The 22,157-nt window shown below is 35.7% G+C and overlaps 1 protein-coding gene across 3 annotated transcripts in view; it reads right to left on the reverse strand.

Moving 5' to 3' along the window:
* ATL2 (atlastin GTPase 2) overlaps positions 1–22,157 on the reverse strand; it is a 46,671-nt gene that overhangs the window by 16,574 nt on the left and 7,940 nt on the right. For all 3 annotated transcript variants that reach the window (XM_081156678.1, XM_081156679.1, XM_081156680.1), the window contains exon 2: positions 4,846–5,090. In XM_081156678.1, the coding sequence (XP_081012804.1) occupies positions 4,846–5,090 (245 nt within the window). The remainder of the gene's footprint in view (positions 1–4,845; positions 5,091–22,157) is intronic.

Below are 22,157 nucleotides of genomic sequence, written 5' to 3' on the forward strand. Positions count from 1 at the left end.
GCAATTTAAGAAAACCAGATATGGGGGGGGCGGGGGGGGGGGTTCAAACCCTCACCTAATGTGAAGATCAGCCTTAAACCTCAAACCATTTATAATTATTTTATTCCACAAAACTCTCATCCCCAGAAGGTTACCAATCCTATCAAATACAAAATTCTCTTGGACTCTTCACTTTTCAACATCTTCAACTTAAGGTCCTCATCTCTCTGTTGGTCACAAGGCTGACACATGGCACAACTCCATTCACACTATATACTATATGGACTTGTGCTTCAGTAGGCACCCTTCCTAGGGATTTAAGAATTAATGGTACCCCCTAGAAAAGTCCAACAGTGGTCCTGCCCACGAATTATGTTTTATATGCTCCAAGTAGGTCCCTCTAATAGTGTATGATTCTACTTATATGAGATACTTAGAATAGTCAAACATATAGACACCGAAAATAGATATCAAAAACACTGTAGCTGGATTAACATCTCTCATGTTTGCAACTATTTTATTTGATGAATGAATCCACAGACTGGACATGACCAAGAAAGTGAACTTGAGGATATGTCAACAGAAACTTCCCAAAATGAAATGCAGAAAAAAAAGAGTAAGAATGACAGAATAGACCATCCAACAGGATAAATACCAAAATAATGTACAATTTTGATAACTTAGTTGGAAAGGACCAATTCTTTAAAAGACACAAACTACCAAACTACACACACACAAAATAGATTATCTGAATAGGCCTATATTGACAAAAGAAATTTAATCAGTAATTAATAGCATTCTAAAAAAAGAACGAAATAAAGCCCAATTGCACTGGTGAATTCTACCAAACATTTAAAGAAGAAATAACACCACTTTCTCTATAAGCTCTTCCAGGAAATAGAAGCAGAGGAAACACTTCCTAACTCATTCTATGAGGACAGCACTATCTTAATCCCAAAATCAGCTAAAGACATTACAAGTAAGAAAAACTACAGACCAATATACCTCATGAACACAGATGCAAAAATACTCAGCAACATATTAGCAAATTGAATCCAACAATGTATAAAAATAATTATACACTAAAGTTGGATTTATTCCAGGGATGCAAGGCTGACTCAATATTAAAAAAATTAATAACCTAATCCATCATATCAACAGGCTAAAGAAAAATCACATGATCACATCAATTGATGCCCCAAAGCATTTGACAAAATACAACATCCACTCATGATTAAAACAACAACAACAAAACCTCCCAGCAGACTAGGAATAGAGAGGACACCCTGAGCTTGATTTTTCAAATTTACAAGAAAATCTAGAACCTAGGTGCTTTCTCCCTAAAGATGAGGATGTCCACTCTTATCACTTGTACGCAACATTGTACTGGAGGTTCTAGCCAGGACAATTAGCCAAGAAAGAGAGATAAAAGGTACTCAGGTTGGAAAAGAAAAAGTAAAACTATCTCTATTTACAGATGACATGATCTTGTATACAGAAGACTCTAAAGAATCCACTAAAAAACTATTGGAACTAATAAATGAGTCGAGCCAAGTTGCAGGATATGAGATCAATATACAAAAATCAATTGTATTTCTATAAACTTGCAATGAACAATCTGAAAATGAAAAGAAAACTTCCTTTAAAATAGCATCAAAAAAATAAATTTTAAAAAGTATAAAACTTATTCCGCAAACTACAAAACATTTTTGAGAGAAATTAAAAAAGAGCTAAATAAATAAGAAAACATTCCATGTTCATGGACTGGAACACTTAATATTAAGGTGGCAATACTCAAATTGATCTTTCAGATTCAAACCAATCATCAACAGAATCCTAGTTAACCTCCCATAGAAAGTGGCAAGCCAAATCTAAAATTCATATAAAATTGCAAGAAGGGGGGGACATCTGTAATACTCTCAACAATAAAGATAAATTTTAAAAAATAAAATAAAAAAAAACACATACAATTGCAAGAGACCTAGAATAGACAATCTTGAAAAGGAAGAACAAAATAAGAGAACTTTCACTTCCTGATTTGAAAACTTACTACAAAGCAACAGTAATCAAAAAGTCTGATACTGGCATAAGAATAGACACAAAGGTCACTGAAACAGAATTGAGAGCCCAGAAATAAATTCATGTATCTATAACCAGCTAATTTTCAACAAGGGTGTCAAAACCATTCAATAGGGAAAGAATAGTCTTCCCAACAAATGGTGCCAGGACAGCTGGATAGGCACATACAAAAGAATAAAACTGGAAATTTACCTCAGACCATTTATATATAGGTATATAAATGTATAACTAGTGAATATATTTTAAACTACATTAATACAATTATAGCATTATTCATAAGCCTAAAGACAGAAACCCAAATGTCCATTAACTAATGAATGAATAAATAAAATCTGGTATTACCTATAAAACAGAATATTATTTTCCTAAAAAGAAATGAAGTACCGATAATGCTACAATGTAAATGAACCTTTAAAAATTACTCTAAGTGCCCTGGCCAGTGTGGCTCGGTTGGCTGGAGCATCATCCCACACACCGGAAGATCACAGGTTCAATTCCTGGTCAGGGTACAGCTGATTGTGAGAGTGTGTGTGTGTCTACCTCTCCCTTCCTCCCTCTCTGAATAAAAAAAAGAAAAATTACACTAAGTGAAACAAGCCAGCCACAAAAGACCACATATTATATCATTTCCTACCTTCTGTAGCTAGCATTCCACCTTTGTAGGCATATAGGTTAATGACATAAATCCAAAACTATTCCATTGCTACTTCTCCTTTCATCTCCTAGAAAAAGTATGACCCACCACTAAATCAGTACAGGCATGTTATTCCAAAAAAAACTATTGCATTATTTAATGCAATTTTCAATTAAGAGAGATTACTTATATCAGGAATTCTATACGAAAACCTTTTAAATAAAAATTAATAAAGAGCCCAGCTGGTTTGGCTCAGTGGTTGAACGTCGACCCAAGAACCAGGAGGTCATGGTTCAATTCCTGGTCAGGGCACATGCCCAGGTTATGGGCTCAATCCCCAGTAGGGGGTATGCAGGAGGCAGCCGATCAATGACTCTCATCATTGATGTTTCTATCTCCCTTTCACTTCCTCCTTCTGAAATCAATTTTTTAAAAAATTTAAAAAGATATTAACTAGGTATGTACCCGCACCAAGGTCCTCATTAATTTTTCTATGGCTTCAGTGTATCCCCCAGGAGACAGGGAATTCTATTAGCTGGAGACTGCAAATACATAACATGTGTGGGCTGCTATTCCCCCTCTGATTGTTCAGAGATGGAATCAGAAATGGCACCTGAGGTGAAACTTATCTGTCATTGCTAGACAAGTGATCTAAGCTTCCTTCCCCTTCTAATATTCTATGGTCTGTGACCTACTTGAAATCAAATACACTTGCGGTGAACAGCTCAGACACACATAGATAGAGACAATACACACAAACTAACTTAAGGAGTTGGAACCTCAAAATACAAGGATTCTTTATCATCCTTAAATGTACAGTGTTCTTTTAAAAGGATATGCCACTATTTATACATTTCTCTATTTCAGATGTGAAACTCTGGGGGGAAATCTAGTCTAAATGGGAAAACTTTAAAATATTATCTTTCTCAATTTCTTACTTATGTACATAGTGTTCCTTAATATGAACTACATTCTTGATACTCAGGCATACCTGAACATGCCTGAAGAGATCGCTATGAAAAGAATTTTTTGAAAAGCAAATGCATACCCAGTTACAGATTTACACAGAACTCATAAAGGTGAGCACCTTGACAAATGTTTAGACAATTACGTAATTCTGTCAAAGTGTTATTTCTAGCATCTTCATGTGGCTTCTAAATGTCAAACGCCCCTGGAAAGCCCTTCCCACTAAATGCTCTATTTCAAATTTCCAGTTCCCTCTTGGTCCCTATCAACTCCCATTCCCTCAGCCCAAGTTTCAACTATTATAAAAACATTCTGATTTTTTTGCTTTTTTTCAGGGAAAAAGTCAAAGTTGACAAGAGTGGAGGGACATAACAATTGTCTGGTAGCATCAAAAAGTGAAAATATGTAAAGAAAGGGAGATCATTGGCCAAAATATAAAATAAGTGCTTACTACAGGCCAATTACTGTGATAGGTGCAGGAGATACGGTACTGAAGATAAGGCCCACCCTTGACAGAGGTTAAACTCTCCAGAAAAAATAAGTAACAAAGTAGTATCAAAACAAAAGTTATCAACGAAGCAGTGACCTGTGCCTGGAGAGGTGGGAGGAGGCCTGGGGAAGGCCTCCTGTGAAAAGACTGGCCAAGGGTACAGCAACACCTGAGAAATGGCACACACTCAAGGAACCACAAAAACTATTGGGTACTTTACAAACAAAGGCAAGAGATGAGGCTAAGAGAACAGGGAAGGCCCAAAAAGTAATAGTCACTGACAGTGACTTAACTGAGGAACACAGGTGTACTTTTAGAAAAGTCTCTATCAGCCTACTCCGCCCGCTGGTAAAGGTGATCAAGAAGGGGAAGGTGTGAGCAAATAACAAAAAAGCAGAGATGAACACACCTCAAGAGCATACTCAGGCATCTTGGATTAGAGCTACGGTGCCTGGAACATAGATGCTCGATCTTACCCTCAATATGCATTAGAAGCAAAAAGGAATTACAGGGATGAAGAGGAATCAAACTCAAACAAATTTATATCACTGTCGCAACTGAGAAGTCTTATCAAGCATTATCTTTTTGTAAAATTAAAAATACAGCTCTTACTGTTTTTTTGTCCATTAGTTTTTAAATAAAATTGGTTGGTTGGTGATTTGTTTTTAACTGGGTTCAATTTAAAGACACTATTCACCTTGTTATACATATATCTAAGCATGAAGTCCAGTAGAAATGATTTCCCTTTACGAAAAGCTCCTGCCACAGATACCACTACTATGTTAAGGTCACGAATGTGCTCCTGTAGCAATATCTGCTCCAAAGCTTCTTCATCAAGCTCAAAGTTATGGTCATCTTCATGAGCAAGAACAATCTGTACTGGACATGGTTTCTTCATAACCTCATCAGAGTTTACTAGGTCATCGTCTTCATAATCCTCACCTAGAATTAAAAAAAAGAAAAATACATTACTTGAATTCCTGAATTACAAACTTTTTCTAAAGGATCACATTTGTTAACTTCCCATATCACCCCACCACCCCTCCCCCATTATAATCATCTGAAAATAGTTACAAGTGATGTTCAAGTACATACTGGATTTCTCATTCCTTCTATAATAGGACCAAGATTATCAGTAAGATTTCCCACAATATATACAGATAAGCAGCAATACTAAGTATACTAAGTATGGCCTCTATCTCAGTTATGACTTTAACAGCTAAATGTGAACAGTAGCTGTTCCTGAACACTGCATTATTCTGTAAACAACTTTTGCTACTGTATGCACACAGAAACTAGTTGGGGGTGAGGCAGAGGATCAATTTCACCTAATAATTGACATTCTAATTTTCCTTGTAGGCATTGCCTGAAAATTACTCCAAATTACAAAGATTAAAATATGTATGAAATGTAAACACTTTTCATTCTGAAACTTTAAAGGGCTAAGTTAAGACCCTAAGAAGTCACCAAAAATGACACTTATGATAAAGCTAACAAGTCCCTAATTTAATAAGAGTAACCCAATAGTATAGCACAGCTTCCCATGTTTAAGCAAAGCACAGGATTAATATTTCAGTGGAAGACACAAGAAAAATGGTCAGTGAGGTGCAGTTACAATTTAGTTTCATCTGCCTCTGGGGCTCTTTTGACCAAACACCACAGCCACCACTTCAAAATTACATAGCTCCTGAAAACAGCTACATAAACTCTTCCTTTGTTCACCCAGCACACCAGAAGAAGGTAACTCTTGTAGAAGAACTTTACTGAATAGTGATAAAGAAATAACTATAGAACATGTAACAGCAGACTCAAATTTCTAAAGTTGAAGTTTCCATTCTTTTAAAAACACCTAGCTAGTTTCAGAAGCTAATGTAGCATGTCTGGCTTTCTTCCTTGCTTGATCCCATATAGCAACAAGTGAGTTCAGGGGAACTTAACCTCTCCCACATCAAGATTTTTATGAGACTCTCCCCTTAAGCCTGTCTACTAAGTGTCAGTTTCCAAACTAAAGAACATACACCGTGTTCAATGTAATGACAGTCCTTTCTCTCCCAGGAGACAGTTACATTCCAATTTAATATATCATTAGGTGAATTCAGATAATTCACAAAACAAATAATTTTAATATTATTTTATTAACCCAATATATCCCATATATTGTCATTTCAACACAATCAATATTTAAAATATTAACATCTATCATAGTGTCTTTGAAATCCGCTGTGTATTTTACGCTTACAGAACGTTTTAATTCAGACACTAAATGTATATCAAAATATGAATGATCGCTTAAGAGATTTCATAAAAGTTACAATAAAAAAGTAGATTCACATATACATGATGTTCCAAACATATTTGTTTTCCAAAAACTGAATCAAATGCCAAAAAATCATTTTCCGTGCATATTTGCATTTATACTGACAAAACTGCTTTAGTTTTTTAAAGTATAAATAAAATTTAAAACTCAATTCTTTAGTCACACTATCCACACTGCTTTAATATACACAGACTTGACTGGGGCTAATCATTTATTTATGTATAGTATTTGTTTCCTTTTGTATGAACGGTCCAGTCATAATCTAGATAGTATTAATGAGGGGGGAGTATAAATTACAACCCAGAAGTCCTTTTAGTTCTATAGTAGCAAAGTATTAAATGCTTAAACAGTGTTTTGCAGATAATTTTTAAATTCAAAAAAGATTATGTGCTGCTCACATACTTAAAATTACACTGGGATACCTTCTATACAGTACTTAATTTAATGCTGAAAACTAATCAAAAAGGTCAATAGTTACTATACATTTGCTTGTATATCTTTTTATTATATATATATACACACGTATATATTTCATATAGAAATCTAAATTTCCAGTTTCTCTTGAAAACTGGAAGGTCTGACATCTAGGCCAGAATTCTGATGTAATAACAATGGGCTGGAGCTACCAGCAGTTGCTTCCTTTAGTCTGCACCGTTCGCATAATGTATGTGCATGTGCCCACACCCTTCCAGTTTCCATCTTTTTTTTTAATGTTTTGTTTTTTGTTTTTTTTACCCAGTAATCCCACTTCCAGGAGTATGTCCTAAGAATCCTGAAACACTAATCAGAAAGAATATATGCACTGCCCCCCCTACATTCATAGCAGCGCAATTTACAATAGCTAAGATCTGGAAAGAGGTCAAGTGCCCATCAGTAGATGAGTGGATAAAAAAGCTGTGGGACATTCACACCATGGAATACTATGCAGCTGTAAAGAAGAAGGATCTCATGCCCTTTGGGACAGTATGGATGGATCTGGAGAATATTATGCTAAGCAAAATAAGCCAGGCAGAGAAAGACAAATATCACATGATCACACTTATATGTGGAATCTAAAGAACATAATAAACTGTTGAACAAAATTGATTCAGTGATATAGAAGCATGGGACAGACTGACGAATCTCAGAGGGAAGGGGGGGTGAATGGATGGGGAGAGATTAACCAAAGAATTTACATGCATATATGCATAACCCATGGACACAGACAATAGTGTGGTGAGGGACTGGGGTGAGGTGAGGGGTGGAAGGGGTCAATGGGGAAAAGGGAGAACACATCTGCTTGTATATCTTTGATTTACTTCTTAAAGAACATTAGGTCAAAAATCAAACTTTCAATTTAACATAAAGCAAACTGTTTTTCCCACAGGAACAATGTGGTTCACAAACTTTCAATGTAACATTATAAAGTAAACTGTTTTCCCACAGGAACAATGTAGTTCTCTCAACTGAATGGGAGTAAAAAGCCGGAACTGCCTATAAACACTGACTACAAACAGCAAAACTGGTTAAGGCCCCACTGCTACCCCCTCTATAAGCATAAACTGGCAAAGCCTCAAACTGAAATTGCTTTACTTTCAATACCCTGCCCTGCCTTTGTGACCATTATTATAATTGATTCCCACAATAAGGATCAAAATCTAAATTTCTAACTATAAACACTCTGACCAACTCAAAACCAAGAATTGTTGGCAATCAGCTGATATTAATCATCCAGTTAAAAATCTGGAGTTGTGCTTAGCACAAATATATGCACTCTGCTATTTTTTGTAAATTTTCTTAAATTTTGGAATTTTTTTGCTTCCACTATGATTTCAAAAAAAAAACACAAAGTAAATCACCATAATGTCAAACATTTAGGTAAAAAACTGTCACTCTAGAAATACAGCATGGCATTTTAAAGTCCACAGAAGTGAGGGATAAAAGAACACAAATTATCTCCCAGGATCAAACTCCCATGTTCGAAGAAGCACAGGTGTGAAGGACAAGGAAGTATAACGGAAGGAAGTCGTGATCGCTAGGTCAGTACAATGACCAGTAATTCCTGTTAAATGTGACAGGCTGATTAATGACGTGGGACAACTTAATAGAATGTACTTATCAGCAAATCCATAAAACTGAACCAAAAAGACCATTTCCTTATACAGACCCTATCTACAGTCTTCAAAATGCTTAAAAACTGGATAGGTGAGCTCGCAAAGAAATAAGTTCTTAGCTCAAAAGATGGTTTGAGAGGTTTCAGAAGAGAATTGGCACCGAAATTCAGTGGAAAGTGTTAAGTGCCATTACAAACGTACTGAGGAATTTTCCAGTAATGTTACCTGGAAGTTGAGAAGAAATTGCTATTTGAGATAACTATCAACAAAACAGAATTTCTCAGAAAGTAAATGCATTAGTAAGCCAAGAAAGAAAGAGCAATGCAGAATTTCAAAGCAAACTTGACCTGTTAGAATTTCACTCAAAATAGTTCAGCAACAAAGCACTTTCAAAGTGGAAAAGCAAGGAATCATTGAAGAAAAATGCTTCTCTAGCACTTGCTATTCAGTTTTAGAGCATCAACAAGAAAAATATGAAATAGATGATAATAACTCTGAATATAATTCTAAGGTCTTTATCAAAATAACGTCCAACTCCTATGCCTGCTAAAGCAAATTCTGCCAGGACAGGAGGTATCCTGACTTGCACTTTATATTGCTCTTAAGAACCTTTGAAAAAGCTCTAAGAAGCCTCAATCAATTAATTTAGCCAATTAAAAAGAAAAGTTCTTTAAAAGGTTGTATTAGCATTAAGTATATAATTACAAAATAATATGTTGATATTGGATATCTAGTTTATGTTACTAATAAATGTTAAAAAGTTGTCCAATAATCTTTTCATTTATTTTCAAGATCAAGTATGATATAAAACAAAACATTTCCTAAATCAAATTCCCAATTAGAAACAACACAGGAACTAAAGATCTGTCTGATGTAGGAACCAATTAAGTAGTTTACCCAGGCACCGATTAAGTAGTGTCTAAAGTCCTGCATAAATAGAATCCAGGTAGTCTTCACTCTCTAGAAATGGGGACTTCAAAAGGGCAGCAATGCACAATGATTACTAAGACTACTGGGTGAAAAGCTGATGGGATAGAGATCAGTGATTTTCAACCTTTTCCATCTCATGGCACACAGAAACTAATTACTAACATTCCGCAGCACACCAAAATATCTATTTTTTTGCCAATCTGACAAAAAAAAGAGGTATAATTTTGATTCATTCACACCGGATGGCTATTGTATTAACTGTTGTCATTTTTTATTTGACAATCTAAAGGAAACAAAGTCAGTACCCCTGACTAAATAGTCCAAGTATTGCATGTTTTACAAATTCCTGCAGCACAGTGCGCAGCATCACACCAACTGAAAAATCACTGCCTTATATACAAGTATAGGCACCCGATTATTTTAAAAAGTTACTTTGGAGCAAAAAGGGTAGGTAATTACTAATTTTTTTTTTTTATAAATCAATCAAAATTATGCCCTTTATTTGTCAGATTAGCAAGAAATATTTTTTGGTGTGCCACAGCATTTTAGTAACTAGTTTATGTATGCCATGAGATGGAAAAGGTTGAAAATTGCTGCTCTAGATTGTCCAATATTCTTTTCATTTATTTTCAAGATCAAGTATGATATAAAATAAAAAATGACAACAGAGATAGAGTCAGAAATTTCCAAAACATGGGAAATTCCATGGACAAACAAACCTGAACAAATAAATTGCAAAAGCAAAGGGGGAAAAAGGAGAACTTACCAGAAAGGAGACTTAAAAGGCTTATCAGCCAAATGCAGTGTTTAAGCAAAGCAAATAACAAAAATTCTAAAAACAATCAGGAAAACATGAACTCAGAATATTTGATATTAAATTATTTTTCTAGTGTGACAATGTGCTATGTTTTTTAACATCTTTAATCTTTTAAAGACACAAAATAGTCCTACAATCTGCTATCTGCTTCCAAATAACCTGGTGGGAGGCTGGCTATGAGAGACTAGATAAAACAAAAGCAGCCATTATATTGACAATAGTTGAATCTGAGAGATGTATCTACATGGTCTCCTTACGTTGTTCTTTTCATTTCTGTACGTATTTGAAAATTTCTATAATGGAAGAGGTTTTTTTAAAGTAGTGAGTCTAATAAAGACGTTTATTAGGAGAAGCAGATCTAAATAGAAAAGACAGAGATACAGGCCAATGCTATCAGAAGCGAAAGACTCTCCAATACTCTAAAGCACCATCTCACCCCATCTGGTACTACACAGCGTTTCAGTGGCTGGCAGAGGCAGGAGGGCGCCATGGAGCATAAAATAAAAATGTTTCCAGTACATGGAGCAGGGCCAAGTGACTGTAAAATTCTCTGGCTGCCCCACCATTCACCTCAACCACTTCCTCAGAAATACAGTTCTGAACACACATGAATTCTTGCCTCCTAACACCTGGAAGCAAGAACCCTACTCTAAGAAACTCATTATCAGTTGGCTAACTAAAAGAAGGTACTCACTTTTTAGCAGGGAAAATTGAAATGAACCAGGTTTTAAAAATCAAATCCATTAAATAACTTACAAAGAAAACTTTAGGCCCAGGTGGCTTCACTGGTGAATTACACCAAACATTTAAGGTAGAAATTATACTAATTCTACGCAGACTCTTACAGAAAAAAAGAGAAGGGAACATTTCCCAATTCATTTTAAAAAGCCAGTATTATTATTACCCTAATACCAAAATCAGACAAAGATATTACAAGAAAACAAAACTACAGATCAATATCCCTTGTGACAGTCATAAAAATCATTAACCAAAATCCAGTATTCAGAAGACATAAAGAACTTCTACAACTCAATAAAAACAATTCCATTTAAAAATGAACAAGAGCCCAGGCGGGCGTGGCTCAGCAGTTGAGCATCGACCTAGGATCCAGGGGATCAGGGTTCGATACCCAGTCAGGGCACATGCCCGGGTTACAGGCTCGATCCCCAGTCAGGGGGCATGCAGGAGGCAGCCAAGCAATGACTCTCTCATCATTGATGTTTCTCTCAATCTCTCTCTCTCTCTCTCTCTCCCCTTTCCTCTCTCTGAAATCAATAAAGATATATTTTTTAAAAATTTAAGAAAAAATAAAAATGAACAGGAGATTTTAACAGACACTTCGAAGGAGATATACGAATGGCGAATAAAGTACATGAAAATATACTCCACACCATTAGATGTTAAGGAAATATCAATATCACAATGAGGTACCACTACTCCCTCACTAAAATAGCTAAAATTTACAAGACTGACAGAATTTGTGAGAGCAACTGGCACTCATATATATTTCTAGTGAGGGTATAAAATGATACAACCACTTTGAAAAACTTTCTGGCAATACCTTATATATAGTTAAACATACACTTACCATACAACCAGCAATCACACTCCTATGTACTTAAAAGAGAAATTAAACATATGACAACAAAAGACTTGAACACAAACATTCATAGCAGCTTTATTCATAATGTCCATAAACTGGAAACAACTCAAATGTTCATTTACTAGAAAATGAATAAATCGTGTTAAATCTATACAATGGATTACTACTTGGCAATGAAATGAATTACTGAAACAAACAATGACACAAATAAATCTAAAAAGCATTATACTGAGAAAGAAGTCACATGCAAAATATTGTACTGTCTGATTCATTTCTAGAAGTAGCAAATCTACAAGAAACAGAAAGCAGATCAGTGATTGCCAAGAACAGAGGTAAAGGAATTGACTACTGATATGGACTGAATGTTTGTGTCCCTGAAATTCCTAGGCTGAAGCCCTAAACTCCAATGTGATTGCTACTTGGAGGCAGTACCTTTGGAGGATAATTAGGTCATGAGAGTAGAACAATCATGAGATTAATAAGAGACGAGACAGATGATGTCTCTCCATCACATGAGGATACAGCACGAAGACAGCCATCTGCAAACCAGAGAGAGGGCTCTCACTAGACACCAAATCTGTGGGCACTTTGATCTTGAACTTCCCAGTCTCCATAACTAAGAAATAAATGTCTGTTGTTTAAGCCACCAGTCTATGGTAATTTGTTATAGTAGCCCCAAGCTAAGCCAACTATAAAGGGGTACAAGGTAACTTTTTAATATGGAAATGTTCTGCATCATGATTGTGATGGCGGTTGTTACAAAACTATGCAATTATAAAACTCATCAAACCATGCAAAAAAAAAAAATCAGTGGATTTTATGTAAATTACTTCAGTAACGCAGATTTTGGAAAAATCAAATCCAACCTATTCCCCTTGGCATTTATTTATTTATTAAATTAGAAGGATAAAGGAACCAATTTGTTAATCATTTTCCAGAAAAAATATTCTAATTAGTATTGTCACCTTCAAGGATAATTCCCCAAGAATATTACACTCCAGTGTGATGAAAAACATGGCTGTCCATCAATTGTGACACTGTTCAAATTCAATTTAAAATATTTTCTCTTGACCTGAATTCAGGGCCTGTAAAACATAATTCTGAGTGTCTCCAATGGTGACAAATTTACTTTTGTGAACAAATTCCTGTGAATCCAGTATTTCATCATGCCAAAATATTTTGGTTAAAAAAAAGGAATTATGAAGTTATCAATACTTTTTTTCTTAAAGAACTCAAAAGACAGCTTTTTTTATTGGGGAGAGACTTCTTTATTACCACAGTGTTTTAAGCATCAATAGAATATGCATACACTCTGGCTCCCTCGAATACATATGTCAAGACACACGAGGACATTCCTCTAACACCATTGTTTCATTTAACATTGTTTCATTATAATATTGATGAGGGGGTAAAAATACTGATTCGGGGTTGAGACCACTGTGTGGAGTTTGCATGTTCTCCCCATGTCTGCATGGATTTTCTCCGGGTATTCCAGTTTCCTCCCACTCCCAAGGATGTGCACATTACGTGAACTGGCATGTCTACATCGTCCCAGTCTGTGTAAGTGTGGGTGTGGATGTGGGTGCACCCTGCAAAAGAAGGGTGTCCTGTCTAGGGTCAGTTCACACCTTGTGTCCTGCTACCCTGAACTGGAGTAAGTACACTGGAAAATAATAATCTTGTTTCTATTCTTTTTAAAATGTATATATAGTTCACATTTATTTCAATGTATAATATTAGAAGTGTTTGGAGTCTTTCTTTAGAAGTTTGGTGATTTTTTGTTGTTATTTGTTTGGTTTTTGTTTTTAATCCTCACTGGAGGATATTTTTTCCATTGCTTTTTCAGAGTGGAAGGGGAGAGGGGGAAAGGAGAGGGGGAAAGGGGGAGGGGAGGAGGAGGGGGAGGGAGAAGGAGAGGGAGATCAATGTGAGAGAGACACATCCACTGGTTGCCTCCTGCACAAATACCGGGGCCAGGGACTGAGCCTGCAACCGAGGTACATGCCCATGCCCTTGGCTGGAATCAAACCCAGGAGGGCTGGTCACCAGAAATGTACCATAGGACCTTAACTCTTATTTATATCAGTTAGCTTATGGTAAACTTGGTTTAGCTGTATGTAATTTCACTATCAAAATTAAGTAAGAACTTACTGTATTTAAAATTAAATCTAACATTTCACAGGAGTTTTGGACATTATGCAGCCAAACTCACTCATTTTAAAGATAAGGAAAACACACACCTAGACCACTGTTGAAGGGCCAGGTCTTATTTAGTATTATATTTCCTCTATAGCAGTGCTTCACAAACTTTTAATATGCATATGAATGACCTGGGGATCTTGTTAAAATGTATGTTTTGATTCAGTAAATCCAGGGTAGGGCCTGAAACTACACATTTCTAACTCCAACATGATACCAACACTGCTGGTCCTCAGAAAATAACAGAGTAAAAGGATCACAATACTTTACAGGTGTTTAGTATGTAAATATCACTTATTTTACTTCATTTCATATAGTTTCTAGTGATGTTAACGTTTCCACAGAAGAAACAAGTTTAACCTAAACTATAACAGTCCATTCTTCCTAGGAGACTGCTAGTACTCTGACACAACTAACCACTCCAACCTAGCTACCTACTTTAAAAATGTGAATGTAAAAAACATTTTAATATGTTGACATGAATATAGCTAGAGTTGAAAATTTCTGGTATGGCATCATCAGTTACCTGAGTGAGCTTTTATAGCCATGCCGGGCTTCCCTCCCCCTGCCCCAAACAGATGTAGCCTAGAATAATAATACTGACAAAGACACAAACTTGGACTTCAATAAAACATTTTTTTAAAAGAGAGGAGAAGCTATTAGCCAATCAAGTACTATAAAAAAGGTTCTAACTATTTGCTCCTATAAAATAATGTTATTAAGAACTTATAAAGTTAAACTTCTCTCATAGAAAACTGGAACTATGATGCAAATTGCCAAAATAAAAACTTTACAGACTCCTGAAGAGGGCCTATTAATAATTTCAGATATCAGATATGTGGAGGAAAAGAAATTTTACTCTACCCTTCCAGGTTCTTCCAGCTGGTCTAATTAAATTGACATGATACATTAACAAGAGAAAATAACCAAATTTAATTATGTATACATATGGGAAACCCCACATACATGACAGGCTGACAGAAAAGTAAAATGAGGTATATATGTCAACCTGAGCCAAGGAATACAGTAAGATGCCTTGGGGCTTCAGAGGGGAGAAAGGTCACCGACAGAATGGTAAGAACAACAGAATTTCAGTAATTAGTAGTTTGCCCTGCCCTACAGATAAATGGCTATCTCTGGTAATAACTCTTATTGTGGGCAAGGCCCCCAATTTAGATTCTTCCAGGTAGTTAAAGAGGGGCAGGGACTCAACTGTCTTCAACTCAAAATAATCCACAGGCCAAAATGACCATCTTGAGTAGGCCTGTTCTGAACCCCTTCAGATAATTTGGCCAACAAGACCATCCTAAATCATTAAGCTTGAAAAATGCTTTTCAAGAGTATATAATGTAGTTCATCTCCTTCTTTCATTTCTATCAAGTCAAGAGATAAACAAAAAGTTGTTTTCCTATAAGATTCGCTTATTACTTTCCACTTGAAATCTACTGTTTCCATAGTAACCAGCACTGATGTAACAGAATTTCTGCTGTTCCCATTTAAAGAATACTGAGTCATAAAAATGTCTTCATGCATTTATCTAAATAGATGAAGAAAAACGTAAAACAGATTACAAAAGCTCAAAGTACTTTCCCAAAGTTTATCATCAAATATTAACCAGTTCTTAAAGAATACATTTGAGTATCAGTGTACTTTGAGATAAAAATTTTCAACTTAAGTTAATTTAAATTAGACATTTTAAATGAGGCTGGAGTTTATATAGTCAATTTTGTTGGCTAGTTAAGAAATGCTAAAATGAATGGCAACTTGGGACTCTGAGCAACAACACAGAAATTCAAAAAAATATATTTAGGGCTTTGCAACTTAAGAGTCCTCATTAAGGTTCTTCTCTATTTTCTTCTAAAGAAAGGTCTTGCAGAAAATCTCACCCAAGTCACCCCAAGAATCTTGCAACTGCTCTTTTTTTTGAGGGGAGGGAGGTATACTTTTGTTCCCTGTTCCAAATTTTTAAACAATTACAGTACACAGTAGTGAAACTTTTTTAATTTAATTTTTAGGTAACTTGTTTATATGCTAGAAGAATTCTTACACCTATGCACAGGAAGAAAGAGACAAGGTCCCTTGTTTACAGAAGCACTGCTTGTAACTGTAAAAAACAACTGTAACAACCTAAATATCCATGGAAAATCAAACCATGAACTAGTCAGAGAACTGAAATTAACGAATACAATCTAAATGTGTACACATGGATAAATCTCAAAACCAATGTCAAATGAAAAAAAATCAAGCCACAAATACATAGTTTAAGCCACTTACTAAAAAATGTTTAATACAGCACAATGCTATATATTATTTAGGGAAAAAATATATAAACATTTTACAGGACTATTTAAAAACCAGGAAACATATATACCACTTCAAGATAGGCATATATCTATGGAAAGAAGGAAGGAGAGAAATGTTGGGAGAACCCTTCAACTGTACAGTAAAAATTTTTTTGTCTCTTAAAAAGAGGAATTCTAAATAATATGGCAAATAGGCACTCGGGAATCTATTACAGTTTTCTGTCATTTTTATAAGTTTGAAATATGTTACAATTGTTTTTAACAGTATTTTTAACTGCTTTAGAATTTAATTTATGTTAGGCGCTGTGCCAGAAATTATCTCAACAGCCCTGTGACTAAGCAATAATCCCCATTTCAGAGAGGGGAAATGTGGACATTCAAAGAAGTTTAAAAAACTTTTTTCTTGAAGATTCTACATCTATTAAGTAGTATATGCATCAAGATTTCTATCTAGGTCTTTATATTAAGCCCAAGCTGTTTCCTCTATACCAAACTGCCTTTAAATGTTACAGATCAACCACTGTTCCCCAGTGGTATAGCCATAGATGGGAGACTAATTCAGTCCTACTTTTGAACGATGCTTTTCACTTAAATCCCTGATTCAGCTCATCCATTCTTGTTGTCAGTAAAAAACGATAAGCACAAATTAGGTATGGGTTTAAAGAGTTTTATTTTGTTTGGGAGAAGTGGATTGATAAACATCTAGTATTTGAGATTTCTAGATCCTTAAAGTTCTGAATTAAACTGGATTTTTGGACAAAAAAGTAGAGTAACTATAATAATCAAAACTACGGATACACACAACTCTCCTAGACAGATCAACAGGGAAAATACTTTTCTACAGAATGGTCGATTCATTTGTAATTTAATTATGCATGGGTCTAGGACAGAGTTACACTGTCAGTATTTAATTAGGTACAGCACAGGATAAAGCAGTGAGTCCTATGCACACTACAGCTTAAGAACCACCTGGGTGGCTTATTCAGAATACAGATTCATGGACCTCACGTCCAGTGTTGATATAGCTGACAGGGAATGGGGTCTAGTTATCTACCTTGGTAACAAGCACCCCACTAAAAACCACCAAGGTAATTTTGATGCAAGAGATGAAAAGAATACAAGTGGGGGTGTATAAGCCTTGATTCCCTCAATAAATATTCACTGAACACCTACAACACAGTTCTAAGAACTGCAGATTTAGTAATGAGCACAACAAACAAGCCCTTAGGAGTTTGTGAGATCCTAAACATGAGGAGATAGAAAACAAATGTATGACATCAGCGGTATGACAAACAAATGTATGACATTAAGTGCTACAGAGAAAAAATAAAGTAGGTTAAGGGAAATGGAAGCGTGTAAGAATGGCCAGGCAAGGCTTCTTTAACTAGACATTTGAGCAGAGACCTGGGAACAGTGGTTACCTGGGAGAAGACGAGAAGACAGTAACTTTCTCATTCCTCAAAATAATTTACTGTATGGAATTATTTTAGGTGTACCTTTTACTATAGACGAGGGAAAAACACTTACTTAGTTATGCTATTTAGAGTGCCTACTCTGTGCTAATTACATAATATCTCTATTATCCTCAAAAATCACTTTGTGGAGTAGCGATGAGTTTCCTTATATGTATAAAGGATACTGAGGCTCAGATTAAACTATTTGAAAGGGCATAACATTTTTAAGTAATCAAAAAGGGATGCACACCCAAGTCTTTGTAATAATCAAATCCATCATCTTCCAACTGTGCCAACTGAGCAAGTTTGTTGAATACACTCGAGGCTGAATTCTTATGTGCTCGAGATTTCCATAAAATTGAAAAAAGTTACTAAAAGTACAATTTGTTAACCAAAAAAAGAGGGGTACATCTCTCATCTTTATAACCAACCTTAGTATACAGCTATTTTTCCCTTTACTTTTTCCAAAAATTTCCTTGTCAAAACTTAATCATTTATACAGTCCCCATTTGGGAAACAATTATTTTTCATTCATAAGCTTTACTGAAGGGCAAGCTTTAAGTTGTAGACTTTTAAAATATAAGATGCAGGACATTTGAGATCTTGCTCCCCAGCATATGCTGTCAATTTTGGCTCAAATAATCTCTAAATAAATAAATAAATAAATAAATAAATAAATAAATAAATAAAATATAAGATGCAATAAAATTATATTTGCCCATCTCTGGTAAGATATGCATATATGTTTATATGCAAATAAATGTGTAACTCACTTCCATATTCACTGACACAATGCTTGGTACATCTTTACAAAGTGGTGTTACTGAGTGAGGAAGGTCCCCTACCCTACCTATCTCAAGCCAGTAATTAGAGAGCAAGGCACCACGCTAGATACTAGAGAAGTACATTTGATAATAATAGTCCTAAGTCTCAAGGTTCTAACACAAACAAGCATAAAAGGACAGTACAAAGAAAGTGCTATATTGGATTATTTAAACTAGGGTTATTAATGAAGACATCCTGGAGAAGGCTGCGTCCCTCTGAGCCCTGAAAAATCAGATTAAGGCTAACCTTAAAAGCCTAGGCTAAGAGCACTGGGCATTCTCCTGAAGAGAGCCACGGAAAATTTTGAAACAGAGGAGTGATAAGATCAAAGCTGTGTTAGAGAGATAAGGTGAAAGTGATGAGTGAGTAAGAAGTGTAATGAGAGTCTAAAAACAGAGATCAGATATAAGGCAACTGGAAGGGACTGAGTATAAGGTGAGAAGCCCGAAGTCAGGATGTGACAGTAAAAAGAGAAAGGGATGCATGAGAGCGAGTTCAACATTCTTCTTTGGACTAGGCAACAAATAACACTAAATTATTCCATATTTCTTAAAACAGGCATTCTCTTTTCTTATAAGCCTTTATAAAGCAACAGTGCACTAAACTTCCATTTCCAAAAGTATTTTGATAGTGACTACAAAGTTTTGTAACACAGGGATCAGGAATCCATCAAAGTCAGAGTAGGTTTCCTTGACTCAGGCACATAGTTTAAACATTCCCTTTTTGGCCCCCCAAAATTAACTCTGTAGTAAGTTAAAAGATATTAAACCCATAAAAGAGCTACTGAAATTTGGGATAACCAGTTAGAAAAGGAGTCATAAAAAAAAACAGTAATATGCAGAAGGCCCCATGCTTAAGTTTAGAATAGGGTTTTCATGACAAATCTCAAATAGGTGTCTATCTGCCAAGACTCTAGAAACGAGATTCTTAAGTTCCATTTCCCCACAACACTACCACAGATGACTTGTTAAAGCAGTTGTTGCTTTTTGTTGTTTTTTTTTTAAAAAAAAAAAAAAGGTTAGAAAAGTAAAGTATAAACTCCAATCCCAAACTTGGTTCAATACAGGCAAAACTCCTAAGAGAGCAGCAGTAAAAAGAAGGGAAAAGTATAAAAAACAAATAAACATCCATCCAGCCAGATAAAATGTGACTAACTTGAAACAACAAAAGGGTAAGAAAGTCAGAGGTTCTCAGCATACACTCTTTTCATCCCTCCTCTAGTTTGGAAATTTTAAAGTACATGTCAGAATTTCTTGTGGTAGATAAATAAATACACATACTCAAGAACAGGGGAAAGGAGGAACACATCTCCACCATTTTTAAGAAGTCACATTTGGGACTATTCAGACAGTTTTTTTCTGGGAATTATCCAGTTATTTAAATCAATTATTTGCTCTATTTGGGTTAGAGAAACAGCCCATATTCCTTTTTTATTGAATATCCTCTAACACCATTTGTTCTTTCAACTGCCTTTACCTAATTGTTTCTAAATACTTTTTTAAGCGACCCTTTTAGAAATATTCTTAGAGAGACAAGTGCTTAAACTATTTTGCAAAAAGCTTACTAACATACTGCCTATCTTTATTATCTTTAAACCAGTAGTATATCTCCTACACTCTGCTCTCTAAGACCCACCCATTTTTCAAGGCCTGACAAAGTCCACCTTCTTCCATGAAGTCTTCCTCAACAACACTAGCACACAGTAATTTCTATTCCTGAAATATAAACTTAATGATAAACTGTAATCACAAATATGCATAAGGTCTACCTGATCTCCCATCTACATGAAAGCTTAGAACAAGAGTTTGTTCTGCACTTTTCTACATAGGGGCTTATTACAAGCAACTGCAAAGCCCTTTTGTAAGGTAGGTGTCAATTTATAACATCAATGGGAAAAAGCTAGTTCTTTGTTTTAAGTATGGTCCTCTATCTACCTGTCCTCCACTTCTTTACTCCCAAAAGAAAACTAATACCAGCCGCAAAGGTTCTCCTTTATCCTGAAGAGGGATAACTTTGTACACTCAATACATGCCAAGTGCTTTTAAGGCATTATCTTTTCATCTTAAACTTTTAAAGTGTTTTTTTTTTTTTTTTCTTTTTAGTTAAGGGAGCTGAAGCTTGGTTGTGGTGGTGATTTGAACCCAGCTCCTAAACTTGGAGTTTCTACCACACTACTGGACACTGAAGCAGATGCCCACACTCTGGCATTAAAAGGAAAGAGGGATAAATAATATCTTAGAATTCAAAAGTTAAAATAATTTTAATAATAAAAAATAAGCTCTAGTAGCATACCTAAAAGTTCAGAAGAGATTAACAGAGTTAATAAATTGAAAAGTTACCATTCTATTTAAGAAAAACACTCATATGAAACCACTTTAAAATTTTTAAACATACTACTCTCCAAACCAATCCACAACGCTAAAAAGCAGGAGTGGACGGGGTCTTTCCCTCCAGTGCAGCCTCAGCCAGGGATTAATGTTCTCCATCCTGATAGGGAAGGGAAGAGGAACACCTTTAAAAATTTATGTCCTGCTCACAGGTGGGTGGAGGCAGATCCTGAAGTGCCTTGGAAGGTGTGCTGACCCACCCCTGGGCCCCCATGCTGCTAACAAGCTGGCCCTACAGCACAGCCTGGCCCCTCCTGCACAGCCAAGCCCCATGGAGGCAGCCACAAATTGTGGTTCACTTAAAGCTTTGAACAGGCTACCAAGCATGGACAGCTTCTGACAGTGGCTAGCACCAAAGTACCACCAGGAGGCCCACCAACTTACACCATACACAAGAATAAACTCAAAATGGATAAAAGACTTAAATATAAGTCAAGAAACCATAAAAATCATAGAAGAAAACAGACAGTAAAATCTCAGACATCTCACATAGCAGGATTTTTACAGATATATCTCCTAGGGCAAGAGAAACAAAGGGGTAAAAAATGGACTACATCAAACTAAAAAGGCTTCTGCACAGCAAAAGAAACGACCAACAAAATGAAAAGGGAACCTGCTGTATGGGAGAACATATTCACTAATGATACATCTGATAAGGGGTTAATTTCCAAAATATACAAAGAACTCATACAACTCAACAAGGGAGACAAACAATCCAATTAAAAAATGGGGAAAGGACCTGAAAAGACACTTCTCCAAAGAAGATGTACAGATGGCCAAGAGACATATGAAGAAATGTCACTAATCATCAGAGATGCAAATTAAAACTACAATGAGGTTTCACCTCACACCGCCAGAATGGCTACCATCAACAAATCAACAAACAAGTACGGCTGAGGATATAGAGAAAAGGAAACCCTAGTACACTACTGGTAGGAATCAAGACTGGTGCAGCCACTGTGGAAAACCGTATGGAGTTTCCTCAAAAGATTAAAAATGGAACTGCTGTTTGACCCAGTCATCCCACTTCTGGGAATATATTCTAAGAATCCCAAAACACCAATCAGAAAGAATATATGTC

This window comes from Miniopterus schreibersii (genome assembly GCF_964146895.1).
Source record: "Miniopterus schreibersii genome assembly, chromosome: 13".
Lineage (NCBI taxonomy): Eukaryota > Metazoa > Chordata > Mammalia > Chiroptera > Miniopteridae > Miniopterus > Miniopterus schreibersii.